The following is a 16,007-nucleotide window of genomic DNA, read 5'->3' as shown; positions in this document are numbered from 1 at the left end:
GGATCACATTTCTATAGCCGACAATGTGGAACAAAAAAGAAAAGAAAAAAGAAATGCTTAGTCTAAACCATTCATGGTCAATGACAGTAAAACGTTTCAATGTACAACCGTTTGAGGCTACATGGGTTTACATGAATCCGTGTTCCAAGAATCAAGAGCCAAAAACACAGTAGTCATATGTCCGAGAGACATTTACCGTTGATGAAGTTGATAACCTTAGTGGCCGTCTCCTCGAGTGCAGAGGTCACAGCGGCCAAGTTCTGCAAGAACTCCTCTGCCGTTGGTTTGTCCCCATCCACCAGATCGGTCACCGCCTTTAGGAATATGACTGGCACTTTCAGCAGATCTGCCACATACGCCACTGCTGCTCCCTGACACCGGAAACGAAAATACATTCATGACGCCCAACGGAAAATTTGACGTGATTTTAGTTTTGGATTAACACGCTCTTATGAAATGGAAGAAATCTTTTCCCTTTGGTTTGGCAATTTATTCGGTTACATTACCTCCATGTCCTTTAGCGTAGCATCATTTGCTATGATCAACGATTCATCTTGCGTAGACAGATCCAGAGAGTCACCCGTAGACAACCTGCCAATCTGAAAATACCCATCTTTATTATATGCTTCCGTAATCTTGATAGTATCTCTGAAATTAAGCATTGACTTAATTTAATTCAGACAGAAACAAATTTCAATCCAAGCAAGTTCTCTACACATGATGGTTGAGGCTGAGCATCTACCTAAAAACGTGATATTTGCCCTCAAAGGTGAAGGTCATTGCGAGACATGAAGAATGAGTAGAACAACATTTGAGAATGTTAGTACCTTAAGGTTGAGTTCCTTAAGGAGATTAGGCGTCGAGAATGCTTGACGATGACCAACTCCATACAGATCAAAGACCTATAGAATAAGTGTTCAAGAAGTACAGCTTTGACATCAAACGATCAATAGGAACCTCTACATCGGAGAATAACACAACTAGAAATGTTCATTTTGAAAAATGAACAGAGGGACACTTACTGGGATCGGTATTCTCCTATCATGGAATGTCACGTCAGACACGAGGAACACATCCCCTATGTTGGCTCCTTTAATCTGAATATATTCAATTAATGAGTACTGCAGTCACATCGATTATCAACACACCGAACCAAGTGATTGTTGAACAAGAGAAAGAACGAAAATTTTCAATTCTCAGGGAATTCCAAATCGAATATATTGACCAGCAAAAAAGCTACAGATTCACATCCTGATACTTCCAAATATTAACATTCAAACATACAGAGAGAGATGCGTTAATCATGCATGATGACATGCAACTTTCAGGGAAAATTGGATAGCCTGCACAACTTCACATACCTTAAAACCGCCACAAGTCCCCGCATTGACTATTATGTCTGGTTGCGATGCATGGATAGAAGCATAGGTTATCAGAGAAGCTGGAACAGTTCCTACGCTATCGACCCCTGCAGATATATTTTGTTTCAGCAGGCTGTTTAAGGTATCTGTAGCATGAATGGAGTATCCACTTTCCATCTAACGTGACTGTGTCACATAACATGGCAATCGTTACAGGAGAACATCAAGCAAAAAGCAAAGCACTGATATGAGCTATGTGCTTGAGCCAATGGGATTAGAAACCAAGATTTTACATGACAGAGGACGATCATGTAGAATATGGCCTACGTCCAGCTATGGTGAAATGAATGAGGCATCAAAATTTCACAGGCTAGTGTATTTCTGCAGAATAACCTGCAAAAGCTCTATTTTGCCCAGATAGTTCTATCGAGGTTCATAAAAAAATAGTTACCCCCGATAACAAATTGGAAACCACGAAGACTATTCAAAAAGCTCACAGAAAACACCACACCTAAATCAAATACCGGATGTAGCTTAAATGAGCTTGCCAAGATGATCGAGCAGAGAATACAGACTAGATCAGATGTTTCAGAAAAGACAAAGATTTCACACGCTAATATGGTTTTGTAAATGAACCTGCAAAGTTCTATTTTCAGGAAGAGGCAAGTAAATTTCAGGAATAACCATTATCCACATCCGCATTAAGAGACTGAAAACTTGCCTAAAGCTCCATCTTTTCCTGGGCAAACTACACTGATATGAAGATCTTTGTATGATCCGTGATACCGGACCCAAGGCACTCCTTTTGGGAACCTGCAATGCCATCCATAGAGAAATCGTCACATGCATAAAATCAAAGTTTGGGAGGCACAAATCCATAAGCAAGCCTATAGGCTTTAAAATCTAGAGCTTGAATGGTATGAGCAGCTTCATAGGTCCCCCACTATAATTGTGGCTTAATACTACAAACTCATGCTCCACACTAGATTCAGAAAAGGACAGTTTTCATCGAACGAAAATAACTCGGCCTCTTCGAAATCAATGAGATCCGCCGAAGCAAGGAATGAAAAATATCCGTCGAGATCAAAAACGAAAGCGGAATACGAGAAGGAATAAATAGAGGGAAAAGGAACTCAACGGTGAATCAGTATCTTCGGCGAGTCCGAACTTGTTGACCAGAGGTAAAGCTTCGGCTTGCATAGCTTCAGTTCCATAGAAAAGGCACAAATTACGAAAGATGAAGTAATTCGATCTCGTCGATAAATAAGAAAATCGGAACCTAGGAACACGCGCTGGGAAAAGTTTACAAAGATGGACAAGGAGGAAGAAGGATACCGATGATGAAGACGACGGTGGAGATCGGGCGGCGACTCTCCGATTGAGCAACGTCAGATGATTCGTCGCCGTGAGGAGCCATCCCTCTCAAGGTGATTGGTTCCCAGAGAGAAGGGTAGAAAGGGGAAGAGAATGCAGCCAAATAATAAAAAAGGTGAGATATGCCGTCTTTTAACTCTCATTCTAATGTGTGAAAATGCCATTTTTGTTTTTTTACTCAAAGCATAGAAAAGTGGACACACGAGGTCTGTAATTCTTTTATATATATATACATATATACATTGGGGAGCCAACACTATAATGTTTCGGGTCGGACACCGGATACTGTAACGCCTCACAGCCCAATAGATCAGACGACGACAGCATGAGGACAGCATCGCGGACCAAGGAAAACTTCAAACCCACGCGCATGAGCCTACAACACATACGTGGGTGGTAAACAGCCGTAACTGACATGCGACATGTGAGAATTAAGGATGCGGCAAGGAGTTGAACCCCCGACCTCATGGTTTCCCGCCATGCCTCTTAACCAGCTCACCTGGCCCGAGGTCTATAATTCATTCATATACACATCTTTCATAGCCAAAATTACCTGCTTTTATCTCCTGTGATGGTGTGGATATGGGGCATGAAGCTCTACCATTGTTTTCTTGAATTTTTCCTCTTTCTATCCGAGAAAAGAATTCCATACCCTTTTTGCTAAAAGGAACGTTGCAATTGTTTTCACATGCCTGATCCAAGGCAGTGAAAGGAGGTAAAAGGGGCAACAGCCATTGCCAATTACAAAACACCAAGAGCTCTGAGTAGGGGAACAAAAGGAGAGAGAGAGGGATTCGAACCATCGATAGTTCTTTTAACATGTTCAATATCATTTGATTGAATAGTTGATCCACCTCCTTGTTAATACGTTGTTAGGTAAGTGGACGGAAGAGGTTTGTAATTCATTCATGTACACATTTTTCATAGCCAAAATTACTTGCTTTTATCTCCCCTGATGGTGTGGATATGGGGCATTGCAACTAAAGAGGTTTCGAGAATATGAATATGAGGTTCTGCCATTGTTTTCTTGAATTCTTCCTCTTTCCATCAGAGAAAAGAATTCCATACCCTTTAAGCCAAAAGGCAGTGAAAGGAGGTAAAAGGGGCAACAACCATTGTCAATTATGAAAAACCAAGAGCTCTGAGTATCAGAACATGCCTTTTTTTGGACATAGCAAAGGAGAACAAAAGGAGAGAGAGGGATTCGAACTCTCGATAGTTCTTTTAACATGTTCAATATCATTTGATTGCCGTTGTTAGGCGTTCTATTTTATTTCTCCATTGAGATTCCAGTTAGTATTAGTAAGAGAGATTCTTCCAAATATCATGCGCAATCGGTTTTACATGTAAAGAGTACAATGAAAAAAAGAGTACGCGAGAAGTAGGGGTGTCAATCGGGCCGGCCCAGCCCGATTCGGCCCGAGCCCTCACTCGACCCGGAAGCTTCGGAACTCGGGCTCGAACCGGCCCGATTTTTTTCGAGCCTATATAATTAAGCCCGAAGCCCGGCCCTATGCATTCCGGGTTCGGGTCGGGTCGGGCTGGGCTGGTCCAGCCCGCGGACTTTCTTTTGTAAATGTTATTTTTTTTCTTTTTTTTTTCTTTTTTTTAAAGTTTCGGGCTGGCCTGACTCAAACCCGAAACCCGATTTGAGCTCGACCCAAAAGCCCGATTTTTTCGGGTCAAGAAATTTCGGCCCGAAACCCGCTATTTTTCGAGTTGGGCCTAGCCGGACTTCGGGCCTCAGACCCAAATTGACACCCCTAGCGAGAAGTGGTTCTTCAAGAATCTGAGTTATTCACTTTTATGATTGGTTTTAGTTATTCACTAATATATTTATTTTATTTTTAAACATTTATTATATTTTTTATTAATTTTTTTGCGATTCCAACGGATATCCGTTGGAATCTCGACGTGATTTCAATGACAATCCATTACAAATAGCGTTACAAAATTCCAACGTCAGATTCCAACGGATATCCGTTAATTTTTTTCCAACAGATATCCGTTGAAACTATCGTTGTAAAATTCCAACGGTGATTCCAACGGATTTCCGTGGCTATACGGATATCCGTTCCAATTTATTAACGGGAATGAAAATCTGCCACGGATGTAGCCGTTGGAAATCCGTTGAAAATATGTCACAGATGTGTCCGTTGGAAATCTGTTACCAATTTCCAACGGATAAACCCATTGTAATTCCGTCGAAAATTTCCACGGGTTTCCAACGAAACCAAAATTCCAAAGACGTTTTTTTAATAGATAAATCTGTTGAAAATCCGTTGGAAATCAACATTTCCAACGGATTTTCGATCATTTCTAACGGATTTGTCCATTGGAAATGACCATTTTTTTTTTAGAGGAGGCCATTCTTGAATATTGGGAGGATAATGATTTTGCTCTTGTTAAATATTGTTGACCTTGGTTTGGTTTGTGAATCGAAAGGGATTCGGTATATGTAGATGAGGTTGTGAAAGAAAACTGCGACCCGATGATTAGTGTGTTGGGGTGTTGAGAAGTAGTGAATCTCATACTACATGTTAGCAAAACTAAGCTAATGAAAGATCATATCAGACAAAGGATATCCAAATGGTGCTGTCCACTGAACTGAAAACCCATAATGGTTGTGGGACATTCAAGTCTCGATGTCGTTGTACGGTAGATAGCACATGCTTATGCCGAATCTCTTTCAAAATATTTTTTTTTGGGGACCTGAAGCTCTTCCAGTCAGATATCTTGGTGTTCCGCTGTCTCCAACCAGACTTAGGAAGACCGATTTCCAGCCTTTGATCGACAAGATCAAGGCAAGACTTGGTGCTTGGTCAACCAGGGTGCTATCGTCGGCCGGGAATGTCCAACTCATTATCTCGGTAGTATATGGGTTTGTTAATTCATGGAGTTCAATATTTATATTACCGAAATTCTTGTTAAAGCAGGTTGATAGTCTCTGCTCAAACTTCCTTTGGCAACACAAGCGAGGCACAAACGCAGCTCATAGGGTGTCTTGGAAGGATATCTGTCGTCCTAAATGTGAAGGGGGTCTTGGCCTCTTTCGTTTAGAGGATGCTAACATATGTTTTCGGCTTCGTCTCATATGGATTCTGTTCAGTAACAGAAACTCGATATGGGTTGATTGGACATGGAAGAACACGATTCGTAAGCATGGATTTTGGGATACGCCTGTGACCGCAAACGTTCCTCATCACTTCAGAAGGCTTCTCAAGATGAGAGACTTGGCTCAAACTATGCTGAAAGTGCAGGTGGGAAATCGGAGGCGAGCCTCTTTTTGGTTTGATAATTGGACAGATTTGGGTCGGTTGATTGATTTCGTAGGTGAGCTAGGCCCCAGGCATTTTCGGTTTCCCCGGGAGTCAAGGATTCACGATGCTGCACCGACGGGATCATGGAACCTGCCGCCGGCCCGAAACGACAACCTGCTGCAAATTCAAGTAGGCTTGGCTAGCATTCTTCCGCCATCCGAAGACAAGGGGGACGACATTTTTCTATGGAGGCAGAAGACTGGAGACTTCAAGGCTTGCTTCAGATCTTCCGATACCCGGGCTTTGCTCAGCTGTCGAGGAGAAGAGGTTCAATGGCACATGCTCATGTGGTTCCGTGGGTATATTCCCCGGTATTCCTTCGTCCTATGGCAGGCATTTCAACGTCGGTTGCCTACCTCGGACAGACTTTCAACCTAGGGAATGCATGTGAACACCCTTTGTACCCTCTGCAACCAGGAGCAGGAGTCACACTTGCACTTGTTCTTCACCTGTGCATTCAGTTCAGATATATGGAGACCTACAACAGAGCTATGCTGGCCTTCACCGCCAACCGAGCCAGGCGACTGTCGCCGATGGATGGAGCAACATGCAGGAGAAAGCCACCGAGGACAACCGACAATTATTCGACTCGCAATGCAGATAGTAGTGTATGAGTTATGGCGGGAGCGGAACAACAGAATCTTCCGAGGGAAAGCCAGAACCAGTGGTCAGATACGGGCCAAGTTAGACCGGACTATGCGGAACACATTACTTTCCTGGAAGGTATCACATAGGCAGGCCAGAGACTGCACTTTACTAGAGCATTAGTATTATTTGACTCGTTATAGTTGAGAGTTTCCTTTAAGTTAAGGTTTAGGAGATTGCTATCGAAACGATTACCGCTTGCGCAGGGATTTGTTTACCTTTTGGGATATTTTATAAATGTCACACAAGGGATGTAAATCATAAAATTTTTTGATGAGCAATACAAAGCACCTTTCCAACAAAAAAAGAAGAAGCGGATCTTATGATCTCATGACAGAACATGATAAAGATGAAGGTTGGCAGGGGATCTTATGTGGACGAAACTAAAATGGTTGGCGTAAGCCTATATATCCAGCCAACTGTCATATGCGTGTGCGTATGTCTACAGAAATCCATCCAACTGATGAAGCCGGAGGAAGAGATTTGTGGTTCCAGTGTCGCTCTTGAGACAGCCTTCGTTTCAAGATCTATTAAGGAAATCTGAGGAAGAGTTTGGATTCGATCACCCGATGGGTGCACTCACCATTCCCTGCAGAGAAGAAATCTTTCTCCATCTCATATCTCGCCTCTACTTTTGATTAGTTTTTTTTCTTCTTCTTTTTCTAATGATTTTTCTTCGAGGGAAGAGATCATATGCAAGCAGAATCTCTCCGCGAAAGGGAAAACACAGAACTCTGTATGTAAACAGTCTTTTTCGCTCACGTTTCTGTGAGTTGTAAGATCCAAATTCCAAACCTTTGCACAAACATAATCAAACTCCTGCATTTTTGTCAGCGGATCCCCTGCCGTCAGATTTTCTCAGCTTTCTGTTCGTCATGTTATGTATGAAAAAGAAAAGAAACGAGAAGCCATCAAAATGGGCTTATGGACCGACAGAAGTAATTTTGGGCATAGCCCAACTTATTGATATGCGTTTCTGTGGCCCACTTTTCATTTCACTCCAACACGCTTTATATCTTGGAAAAATCAGTGTGTGTGGCGGAGGACATGGAACCGCCGGCAACCGCAACGAAACGCTCCTCCCGGCAGCTTATATTCGACCGCCGCTACGGCTGGGGGTAATTCTCCATCTTTTTCGAGTACCCATTTTAGTATTTCATCTAAAAAGCTGAATCCACCGGCCCCTGTTGAAATTCAGGGTCGACGAATGGAAGGATCCGTCGGAGGAAGCTCTCGCCGGCGGCCGAGGGATGTGGGTTGAAATTTTCAGCCTTTATTTACTGTAAAGGCTCATCCTTTGATATGTTTGGTTTCATTCGTTCTGTGCTTTGTGTTGGCTCAGGTTTTGTATTGTTCCCTTGGCGAAAACCGTCGTTCAGGCTGCTTCACAATCAGTGAGTCTTTTCCTGCCCCAATTATCAACATTGCTCTTGTGTTGATCAGCTTCCTAGTGGCGCTGACATTCGCCATTTTTTCTCATTTCACAGGCCAATTCAGCTGTAAAAGTTATGGATAGCGCGTTCTTATTCCCTCCTCAGGTGTTGAAGACCAATGTGGGCAACGAGCTTCAGAAATGGGCGGCGAGTGTTATGCGAAGGCAGGGAACACAAAATGAGTGAAGTGTGTTGGATTGTGGCCTTGTGGGTTTAGCTCTTATGTCGATGTTGGCTTCCGCTATCTTTCCTACAGACTTGGATTGTTCCGCTTTGTCTGTAGCTTAATCTTTTGCTAGTAATAAGGGTGAAACTATCTGTAGAACAAATATATAAATCGTTTTTCATAATTGAAGGGTAAAATCTGACAAGGCAAGACCCTGAACCTCACAACTCAGTGAAACATGAGGGGAAAAAAATGTGCTCTATGTAATGTTTTTGGAGGAGAAAATGATGATGAGACCGCCCGAAGGATCGCTCAAGAACCACACCCCTGTGGAACATCAACAGTGGTTGAGGGAGAAATTGCTTTGATGATTGCAGCAGACGAGACTTGATGTCTTTTTCTAGCATGAGACTTCGTCCGTATATATAAGCTATAATGGCACGTGAAGATGTGTCTTGTTTGAGTTAGCATGATTCCAAGGAGTGAAGTTATTGATGCCATTTTTCAAGAAGTCACCTAGAAGGACCCAAAGTCACGTATACCATTTTCAAGGAGTCTTTGTAGAAAGTGTTGAAAATGATGGTTGAATGTTTATGTCGGTAGAATACAACAAAAAGAAAGAGTTGTAAGAGAAAGAAGTATAAGAAAAAGAGTCACAATTTTCTGAGTTTCACTTGAGCTTTCGGAAAGTACCACGAGTGGTCTCCTCTTAAAATTCTGTTAAGAGCAGCTGTTCATTGATTCAAAACATGTTTGAGGTATGAGTTCACTGATTTCTTCGCGCATATCAGTTATCTCCCGAGCATAAGAGCAGCAGCAGTTCCATGAAGAGTTTCTGGAGTGTCTAAGGCTGAACACAGAGCACCGGCCGGCTTCGTTTAAGCTCTTGAAATCCATAACTCAAACCACTTGAAGTCGAACTAGACCTCTTTCCTCTTCCCTTTTACCACTGGTTTCACATTATCCCTCTTATCTTGAGCCTACGCATAGAGCACTCTAACTTCTCAATGCTTTCTTGGAGGCTGAAGCAACACCCCATTGCAGAAATCCAATAGAATTTTTGAACTAAGAATATAAAAGGTTTTATTAGAGTGACAATTCTACAGATTCCACGTTATTTATAGGTTATTATATAATCATATTATTATCAATTCCCTATCATGAGATTAACTATTTATATGTTTTTGCTATAAATAGCGTGGAATCTGTAGAGTTGTCATTCTAATAAAACCTTTTATATTCTTCGTTCAAAAATTCTATTGGATTTCTGCAATGGGATTAACTATTTATATGTTTTTGCTATCTATCAAGGAGAATTCCCGAAATGATAGGAGATCTTTACTTGCATATTGGTATTATTTGACGCGAGAAACACAACATTAATCCAATAGCTTGTTTCTATCTTAGTTACCATTTTCTAATGGGTTCCAAATCTTTTGTATGCAAACAATTGTTCGGATGTAACTTTTTCGGTATATAATACAAATCACCTCTTACAAAAAAAAAACTATTTATATGTTTAGCATGATCCAATAAAAAAATTAAATGTTTATAAAATTTAATTTAGTGTCTTATATAAACTAGAAATGCAATGAACATAAATATGTTTCAATGTTTAATGCCCGTTTTTTAATTTGATGTCTAGATAACAAGATTCAATGTTTTAATAAAATGAATTAATGTTTAAAGATTCTGTTTTATATTAGATAATTATATTATCAAATCTTCAGGGAATTTGTTTATTAGCATGATATAATAATAAAAAAATTAAATGTCTACATGATTTTTGGTGAAAACTTAATTTTTTTTTTCTTGCTCAGAAGTTCATCTACCTTCTTCACAATCTCCTCAACATCCAAGATCCGATTCGCGACCACATGAGTTCGTTGACGCTATGTCGACTCCTTTCTGCCCAATCTCCCCATGGTGTGGTTATGGTTTTTTTTTTTTTCAACCAGTAGAAGTAAAGATATATGACAGCCAAATTTGTCATACGAAAATTTCCAATAAATATTTCATTTTTCTATACAAATTTTTTGCTTTCCTAATATATTTTAAATCATTCATCTTCTATAAATATCGTGATAATTTTTTGATTATTATAATTATGGTTTAAAAACAAATAAAAAACTTAAAAAGTGCACGGATAATGTACGCTTGGGTATTCTTGTAAAACCTAAGTCAATAAATGAACGGTGGATATGCTATTCTTTCGGGATCAATCTTGTTAACGATGCGGTCAATAAAATAATAATCATTAAGAGTGAAGATAGTAAAATAAATTGAGACTTTGTAGTCTCTATAATAATAATAATAATAATAATAATAATTGAATCATATTTAACCTGTTGAAGTAAAGATATAACCTATGAATATATCGTTGGTGTCAAATTATTTAACCTATAATTATTATTATTATTATTATTATTATTATTATTATTATTATTATTATTATTATTATTTAACTAATAATAATTGAATCATATTTAACCTGTTGAAGTAGAGATATAACCTATGAATATATCGTTGGTGTAAAATGATTTATTTAACCTATAAATATATAACAACCAAATTTGTCATACAAAATTTCCCAATAAATATTTTATCTTTCTACACAAATTTTTTGTTTCCTTAATATATTTTAAATCAGTTGAGTCACTTTTCAAATATTTTGGATTGAAGAACCTCATCTTCTATAAATATCATGACAATTTTTTAAAATTATAATTATGGTTTAAAAACAAATAAAAAAAAACTTACAAAAGTGTATGTACGCTAATTATAAGTTAACACATTTTGCGTTGTAATTGGACAAAGATGGGCATTCTTGTAAACCCTAAGTCAACACGTGAATTTAATAGGTCAAACCTCATTTAATCCATTTGAAAAAATTAATCAAATGGATAAACCTTTTGGATTTATAAATGGATCAACCCGACCCATTTTGACATTCTGATGAAGTTTTGTCAGGAAAACACACGTCATATCATTATCGCCACATCATCAAAATTTTACCACGTACATACACACACACACACATTTGTATTCTGCGTCGACGTCCGGATCTTCACCTCTAAAACCAGATGATGATCATTGTCTCGTTTGACAAAAGGCCCAACTAATGTAAATAGGCTTCTCACTGGGCCCTCTAGGATGGCCCATTACCATCTGACGCATCTGATCTCGTGCTATCCACGTGGCGGATTAACACATGAATAAATCACGTATACATTTAATTAGTTTAAACTTAAACACGTGGCATAACTTGTGGAAGTAAACAAACATGAATGCAGACATGGATTTGGACTTTGGAGGGGAAGAGGAGGGAGGGAGGCAGGAGTAACATGGGGGTTCATGTGAGGGACATGTCGTTGTCAAACCACAAGGGGACATCGTCCCAATTTCGTAAACCCAATTGGATTTCATTTTCTCCCCAACAAATCTCGTTCGCAGAACATGCAAATGACTACGACCTCTTAATTCCCCCTCTCTTTTTGCTTTTCCATTTGCCAATTGATGTGATTAGAGATCACGCATGAAATGAATAAGAAAAAAGATATTGTAGACCATATATTATGGTATTCAACGTCAATCCCCGACAACAAAACGAGAAATACTTATGTAGAGTGTCGAAGCTTTTTTGTGTCACAAGGGTACATGTATTGTTATATAACATACTACTATGGGTGAAGCCAATGCGCTCTCTCTAGTGTTGTCGTTGAAGCTATTGGCAGAGAGGTAACGGTGTGGATATCCAAAAACTTAAACATAATCCCTAACAAGATCATGAACGTCAACAATCCACATATACCGACATTTGTTCGTACGCTATCATGGAAATTTACTGGTACGAGAGAGAGAGAGAGAGAGAGAGAGAGAGAGAGGGACCATGCTGTCGAGGGGAGGACCAACAATGAAGGGAAACCCCAATGGGTTTGGCTCCCACAGTGTCACATATGCCCCCAATATACCTCCTGGCTTTTTGTGTATCCTTGAAAAAAAAAATCTAATTCATCCAAAATATTAAAATAATTTATACTGATTTTTCTGTTTCGGTAATTTTAGTTCCCTAAATTACAGATTTTTAAATGAAGCCACCGGTCACAAATGCGTCTGTTTTCCAATTTATAATCGATTTTTGGAAAACTAATAAATTTCCCAAGAGCGTTTCTAAGAGACTAATCATATTTGTTTTTTTACTCGAATGAAAAAAAATATGATTGTTCATTGTGTGTAAAGGTTGTATATAAGTATATATATTTCATAAGAGAAACGTAGATATATATATATATATATGTAAACATTACTACATTAGTAGCCGACGAACAGTCCCCATCCTCCTCCATAAATAAATAGCAACCTCACCATCTCTTACTCCTCCGCCATCTCCACCTCATCTCTCTCTCAAAGAACGTAAAAAATTCTCACTCGAGAAACACAGATCAACAATGGCGGTCAAGAAATCTCAGAAACTTTCACAGACAGCAATGCTGAAGCAAATCCTCAAAAGATGCTCGAGTTTGGGCAAGAAACAGGGATACGACGAGCATGGCGACGTGCCGAAGGGCCATTTCCCTGTCTACGTGGGGGAGAAGCGGACGCGATACATCGTACCGATCTCGTTCTTGGGCCATCCCGAGTTCCAGACTTTGCTCCAGCAAGCCGAGGAGGAATTCGGATTCAATCACGACATGGGTCTCACCATCCCTTGTGAAGAAGTCGTTTTCCTCTCTCTAACATCCATGATCAGATGAACAAGAACCTGTGCGCTCTTAATTATTGTTGCTGACATATTATTATCAGGTGGATTTTTTTTTTCTCGGACAACCATTGATCCCGAGATCCTTTTTTCTGGAGAAATCTACGTAAACAGCCTTCTACATGTGGATGGATCATGTGTGTGAATTTTGAGTCCTCAAGAGAAGGCTTTAACCTAAGTGGGTCTGCTAGGATTCTATCTTTTTTCCTGTTCTTGGTGGGTTGAGATTTCATCGGAAGCTGTTTCAGCTCTCTCAAAAACCAGTCAATTAAGTGTTTTCTTGGTTTAATATGTGTAAATATTTTAGGGTTTCCTCGCAGATGTAATTCTATGAGAGAGAGATGTTGAATAAATTCATCAGTACTGGATCTTTTTGCGAGTATGGTGGTGTATACGTACGTATATATCCTAACCTTATGTGCAACTAGTCAGGTTTATAAATCATCCTAATGGCGTCGTAAAACTAATGACGGGAAAGTGCCTGAAATATGAGATTCTATGACTTACTAGACGTATGATTCTATGAATTGAAGTTGGGAAATGTTACAGCCGAAAGTGATCAAACGAATTCTGTTCTTATTCTCTTCTGCAATCTCATGTATATACAGACACTGATGAACCTCAGACCTAAAACCAGAAAAGGAAAATACAGAGCAATATGCAGAGTTCCCATGTTGGGCTGATCTGCGAATATATACACAGTATATTTCCCATTACCCCCCTCAAGTTGGAGCGTAAATATCATGCAAGCCCAACTTGTCTAAGAACGTATCGAATTCCTTTCGACCAAGCGCCTTAGTGAATATATCTGCAAGTTGTTGAAGACTGGAAACATGTCTTGTGATGACAGTGTTGCAGCCAATATGATGACGAAGGAAGTGACATGCAATCTCGATATGTTTCGTTCGATCGTGGAAAACATCGTTCGCTGCAATATAAATCGCCGCTTGACTATCACAGTGAAGAACCATTGGATCAGAATGAGGAACGCCCAGTGACAGAAGGAGACCTTTGAGCCAGATTAGTTCACAAGTGGCGACAGACATAGCCCTATATTCCGCTTCGGCCGATGACAACGAGACAGTTTGTTGCTTCTTAGACTTCCAGGATACAGGAGAGTGGCCGAGTATACTGTGTATATATTCGCATTAGGAAATGCAATGACCCAAAGAGAGAGAGAGAGAGAGAGAGAGAGAGAGAGAGAGAGAGAGAGAGAGAGAGAGAGAGAGAAATGTACGAAAGAGTGGATACGTACGTACTCCAAAATTAAATCCAAGTCACAAATACTAATCCATCACATGCATGGGATGGGATGGGACCATCGATTTTATTGGAGGGAGTTTGTACGTACACATATATTTGTCCCAAGCGAAGAAAAACAAAAACAACAAACAGTAGTTGAAGCAAAGGACTGTCTCTACCCTAGTAATGAGTTGTTGGTCCAATATATATACATATATACATATACATATGTATGTATGCATTCAAATTCAATTGAATGCACTTCCCTTCCCCTTTTTTCTCCTCTTCCTATGAACCACAAATCCTATATGACAGCAACTACTCCTCCAAATGCCCTCCCTCTATTTTCTTTCTCCGCGGAATATCTTTTACCCCAATTTCCAAATTATTCATTTTCGTCCACATGTACAAGTCTCTGATATCTTCATGCCTCGTCATACATACATACGTACATATATATATATATATATATATATATGCATAAATATATCTATATTAAATTTGTATACGGATATATACGGATTTTGATAAAACGGTTCCACGTTTCGACAAATGCTAGTGCAATCAAGGACATTTTTTTTTGGAAAAGGTAGAAACCATTTCTTTTATAATAAAATTAACTTGAATATTAGAAAAGGAATAGGCTTTGTGTTTCCATGTATTTAGGCGAAAAATAAAAAATATTTTAAAAAGGGGTAATTGATATGGTGGACTAATAAAGAACGTATAAGTATATGTACCATTGAAAGGGAAACGTTTTGGGACAAACTCCATCCACATGTCTTTGGCGCATGCTTCCTCGCGAGAATATACCCACCAACATAAATAAAGTTAATTATTATCATTCCCTTTGCCTAATTTGAGATGTTTCGCCCAATTCATTAGTTGAAAGTTTTAAAAACATTTATTCTTAGAAAAAACTTTGATTTTAGAACATTCTCTATATATCCATGTATAGGTTTATTTGTGAAGAAACCCACATATTTGTAAGGTTTCTACGAAGGGCCGATGATTTTTGGGAGTGTTTTTCTAGAAAAGAACACTTAAATTCCCTTGTAGTCACTTTGTCCGATGAAAAACATGTTTACATGTTGATCAAAAAGAGAGAAAAAAGGAAACTGTATCATATGTAAATGATACTCGAATCTGTAGAGAAGGAAAATTGCTTGATTCTTTTAGAGTGATTTGCTTCCAACGGTGTGATCTCGAGGTTGCCTTTTTTGTGTGTGATTCTCCTGACTAGATTGACTCAGTCTGATGCTGAGACTCAGTCGGTCTGATGAACTCTCCGAGTCGGTCTGATGTTGGCTCGCGTCTGACCATTAGTTATCTTCTCCTGGATGAAGTGGCAATCAACTTCAATGTGTTTCGTGTGTTCATGAAACACGGAGTTGGTTGCGATGTGAATTGCCGCCTGGTTGTCGCAGTGTAGAGGCGTGGGCGTCGGTATCGATGTGAAGGTCGTGGAGAAGTTATCGCAGCCATAGGACTTCACTGGTTGTATTTTCCATTGCTCTGTACTTTGCTTCTGCACTAGATCTCGCCACCACCGTCTGCTTCTTACACTACAAAAAAAACCCCTAATATCAACGGATTTTTCCGTTGAAATCACATAAATATCCGTTAAAAATCGATGATTTCAACGGATATTGCAACAGACACGACCCGTTGCAAATCGGTCGTTGAAATTTGAATTCCGTTACAATC

General features: G+C 39.5%; 3 protein-coding genes across 3 annotated transcripts; 2 read left to right on the top strand and 1 right to left on the bottom strand.

The window, feature by feature from the left end:
* Positions 1-38: 38 nt before the first annotated feature.
* On the bottom strand, positions 39-2,844 carry LOC104807783 (5'-methylthioadenosine/S-adenosylhomocysteine nucleosidase 1). Its single transcript, XM_010533193.2, has 8 exons — positions 2,697-2,844; positions 2,500-2,563; positions 2,083-2,174; positions 1,362-1,468; positions 1,023-1,097; positions 828-902; positions 507-599; positions 39-371 (listed from the first exon to the last, which is right to left on the bottom strand). The coding sequence occupies exons 1-8, from the start codon at positions 2,776-2,778 to the stop codon at positions 174-176; spliced, it is 786 nt and encodes a 261-aa protein (XP_010531495.1). The 5' UTR covers positions 2,779-2,844; the 3' UTR covers positions 39-173.
* A 4,863-nt stretch (positions 2,845-7,707) lies between these two features.
* LOC104807782 lies at positions 7,708-8,509 on the top strand. The gene is made up of 4 exons (XM_010533192.1): positions 7,708-7,818; positions 7,899-7,952; positions 8,043-8,094; positions 8,188-8,509. The coding sequence occupies exons 1-4, from the start codon at positions 7,748-7,750 to the stop codon at positions 8,317-8,319; spliced, it is 309 nt and encodes a 102-aa protein (XP_010531494.1). The 5' UTR covers positions 7,708-7,747; the 3' UTR covers positions 8,320-8,509.
* A 4,137-nt stretch (positions 8,510-12,646) lies between these two features.
* Positions 12,647-13,428, top strand: LOC104807781 (auxin-induced protein 15A-like). The gene has a single exon (XM_010533191.2). It carries the CDS (start codon positions 12,748-12,750, stop codon positions 13,051-13,053), a length of 306 nt encoding a protein of 101 aa, XP_010531493.1. The 5' UTR covers positions 12,647-12,747; the 3' UTR covers positions 13,054-13,428.
* Positions 13,429-16,007: the final 2,579 nt, after the last annotated feature.

Source organism: Tarenaya hassleriana, unplaced genomic scaffold (assembly GCF_000463585.1).
Source record: "Tarenaya hassleriana unplaced genomic scaffold, ASM46358v1 Cleome13, whole genome shotgun sequence".
NCBI lineage: Eukaryota > Viridiplantae > Streptophyta > Magnoliopsida > Brassicales > Cleomaceae > Tarenaya > Tarenaya hassleriana.
The sequence above is the reverse complement of the archived record's forward strand: the minus strand, read 5'-3'. Positions and strand labels throughout refer to the sequence as shown.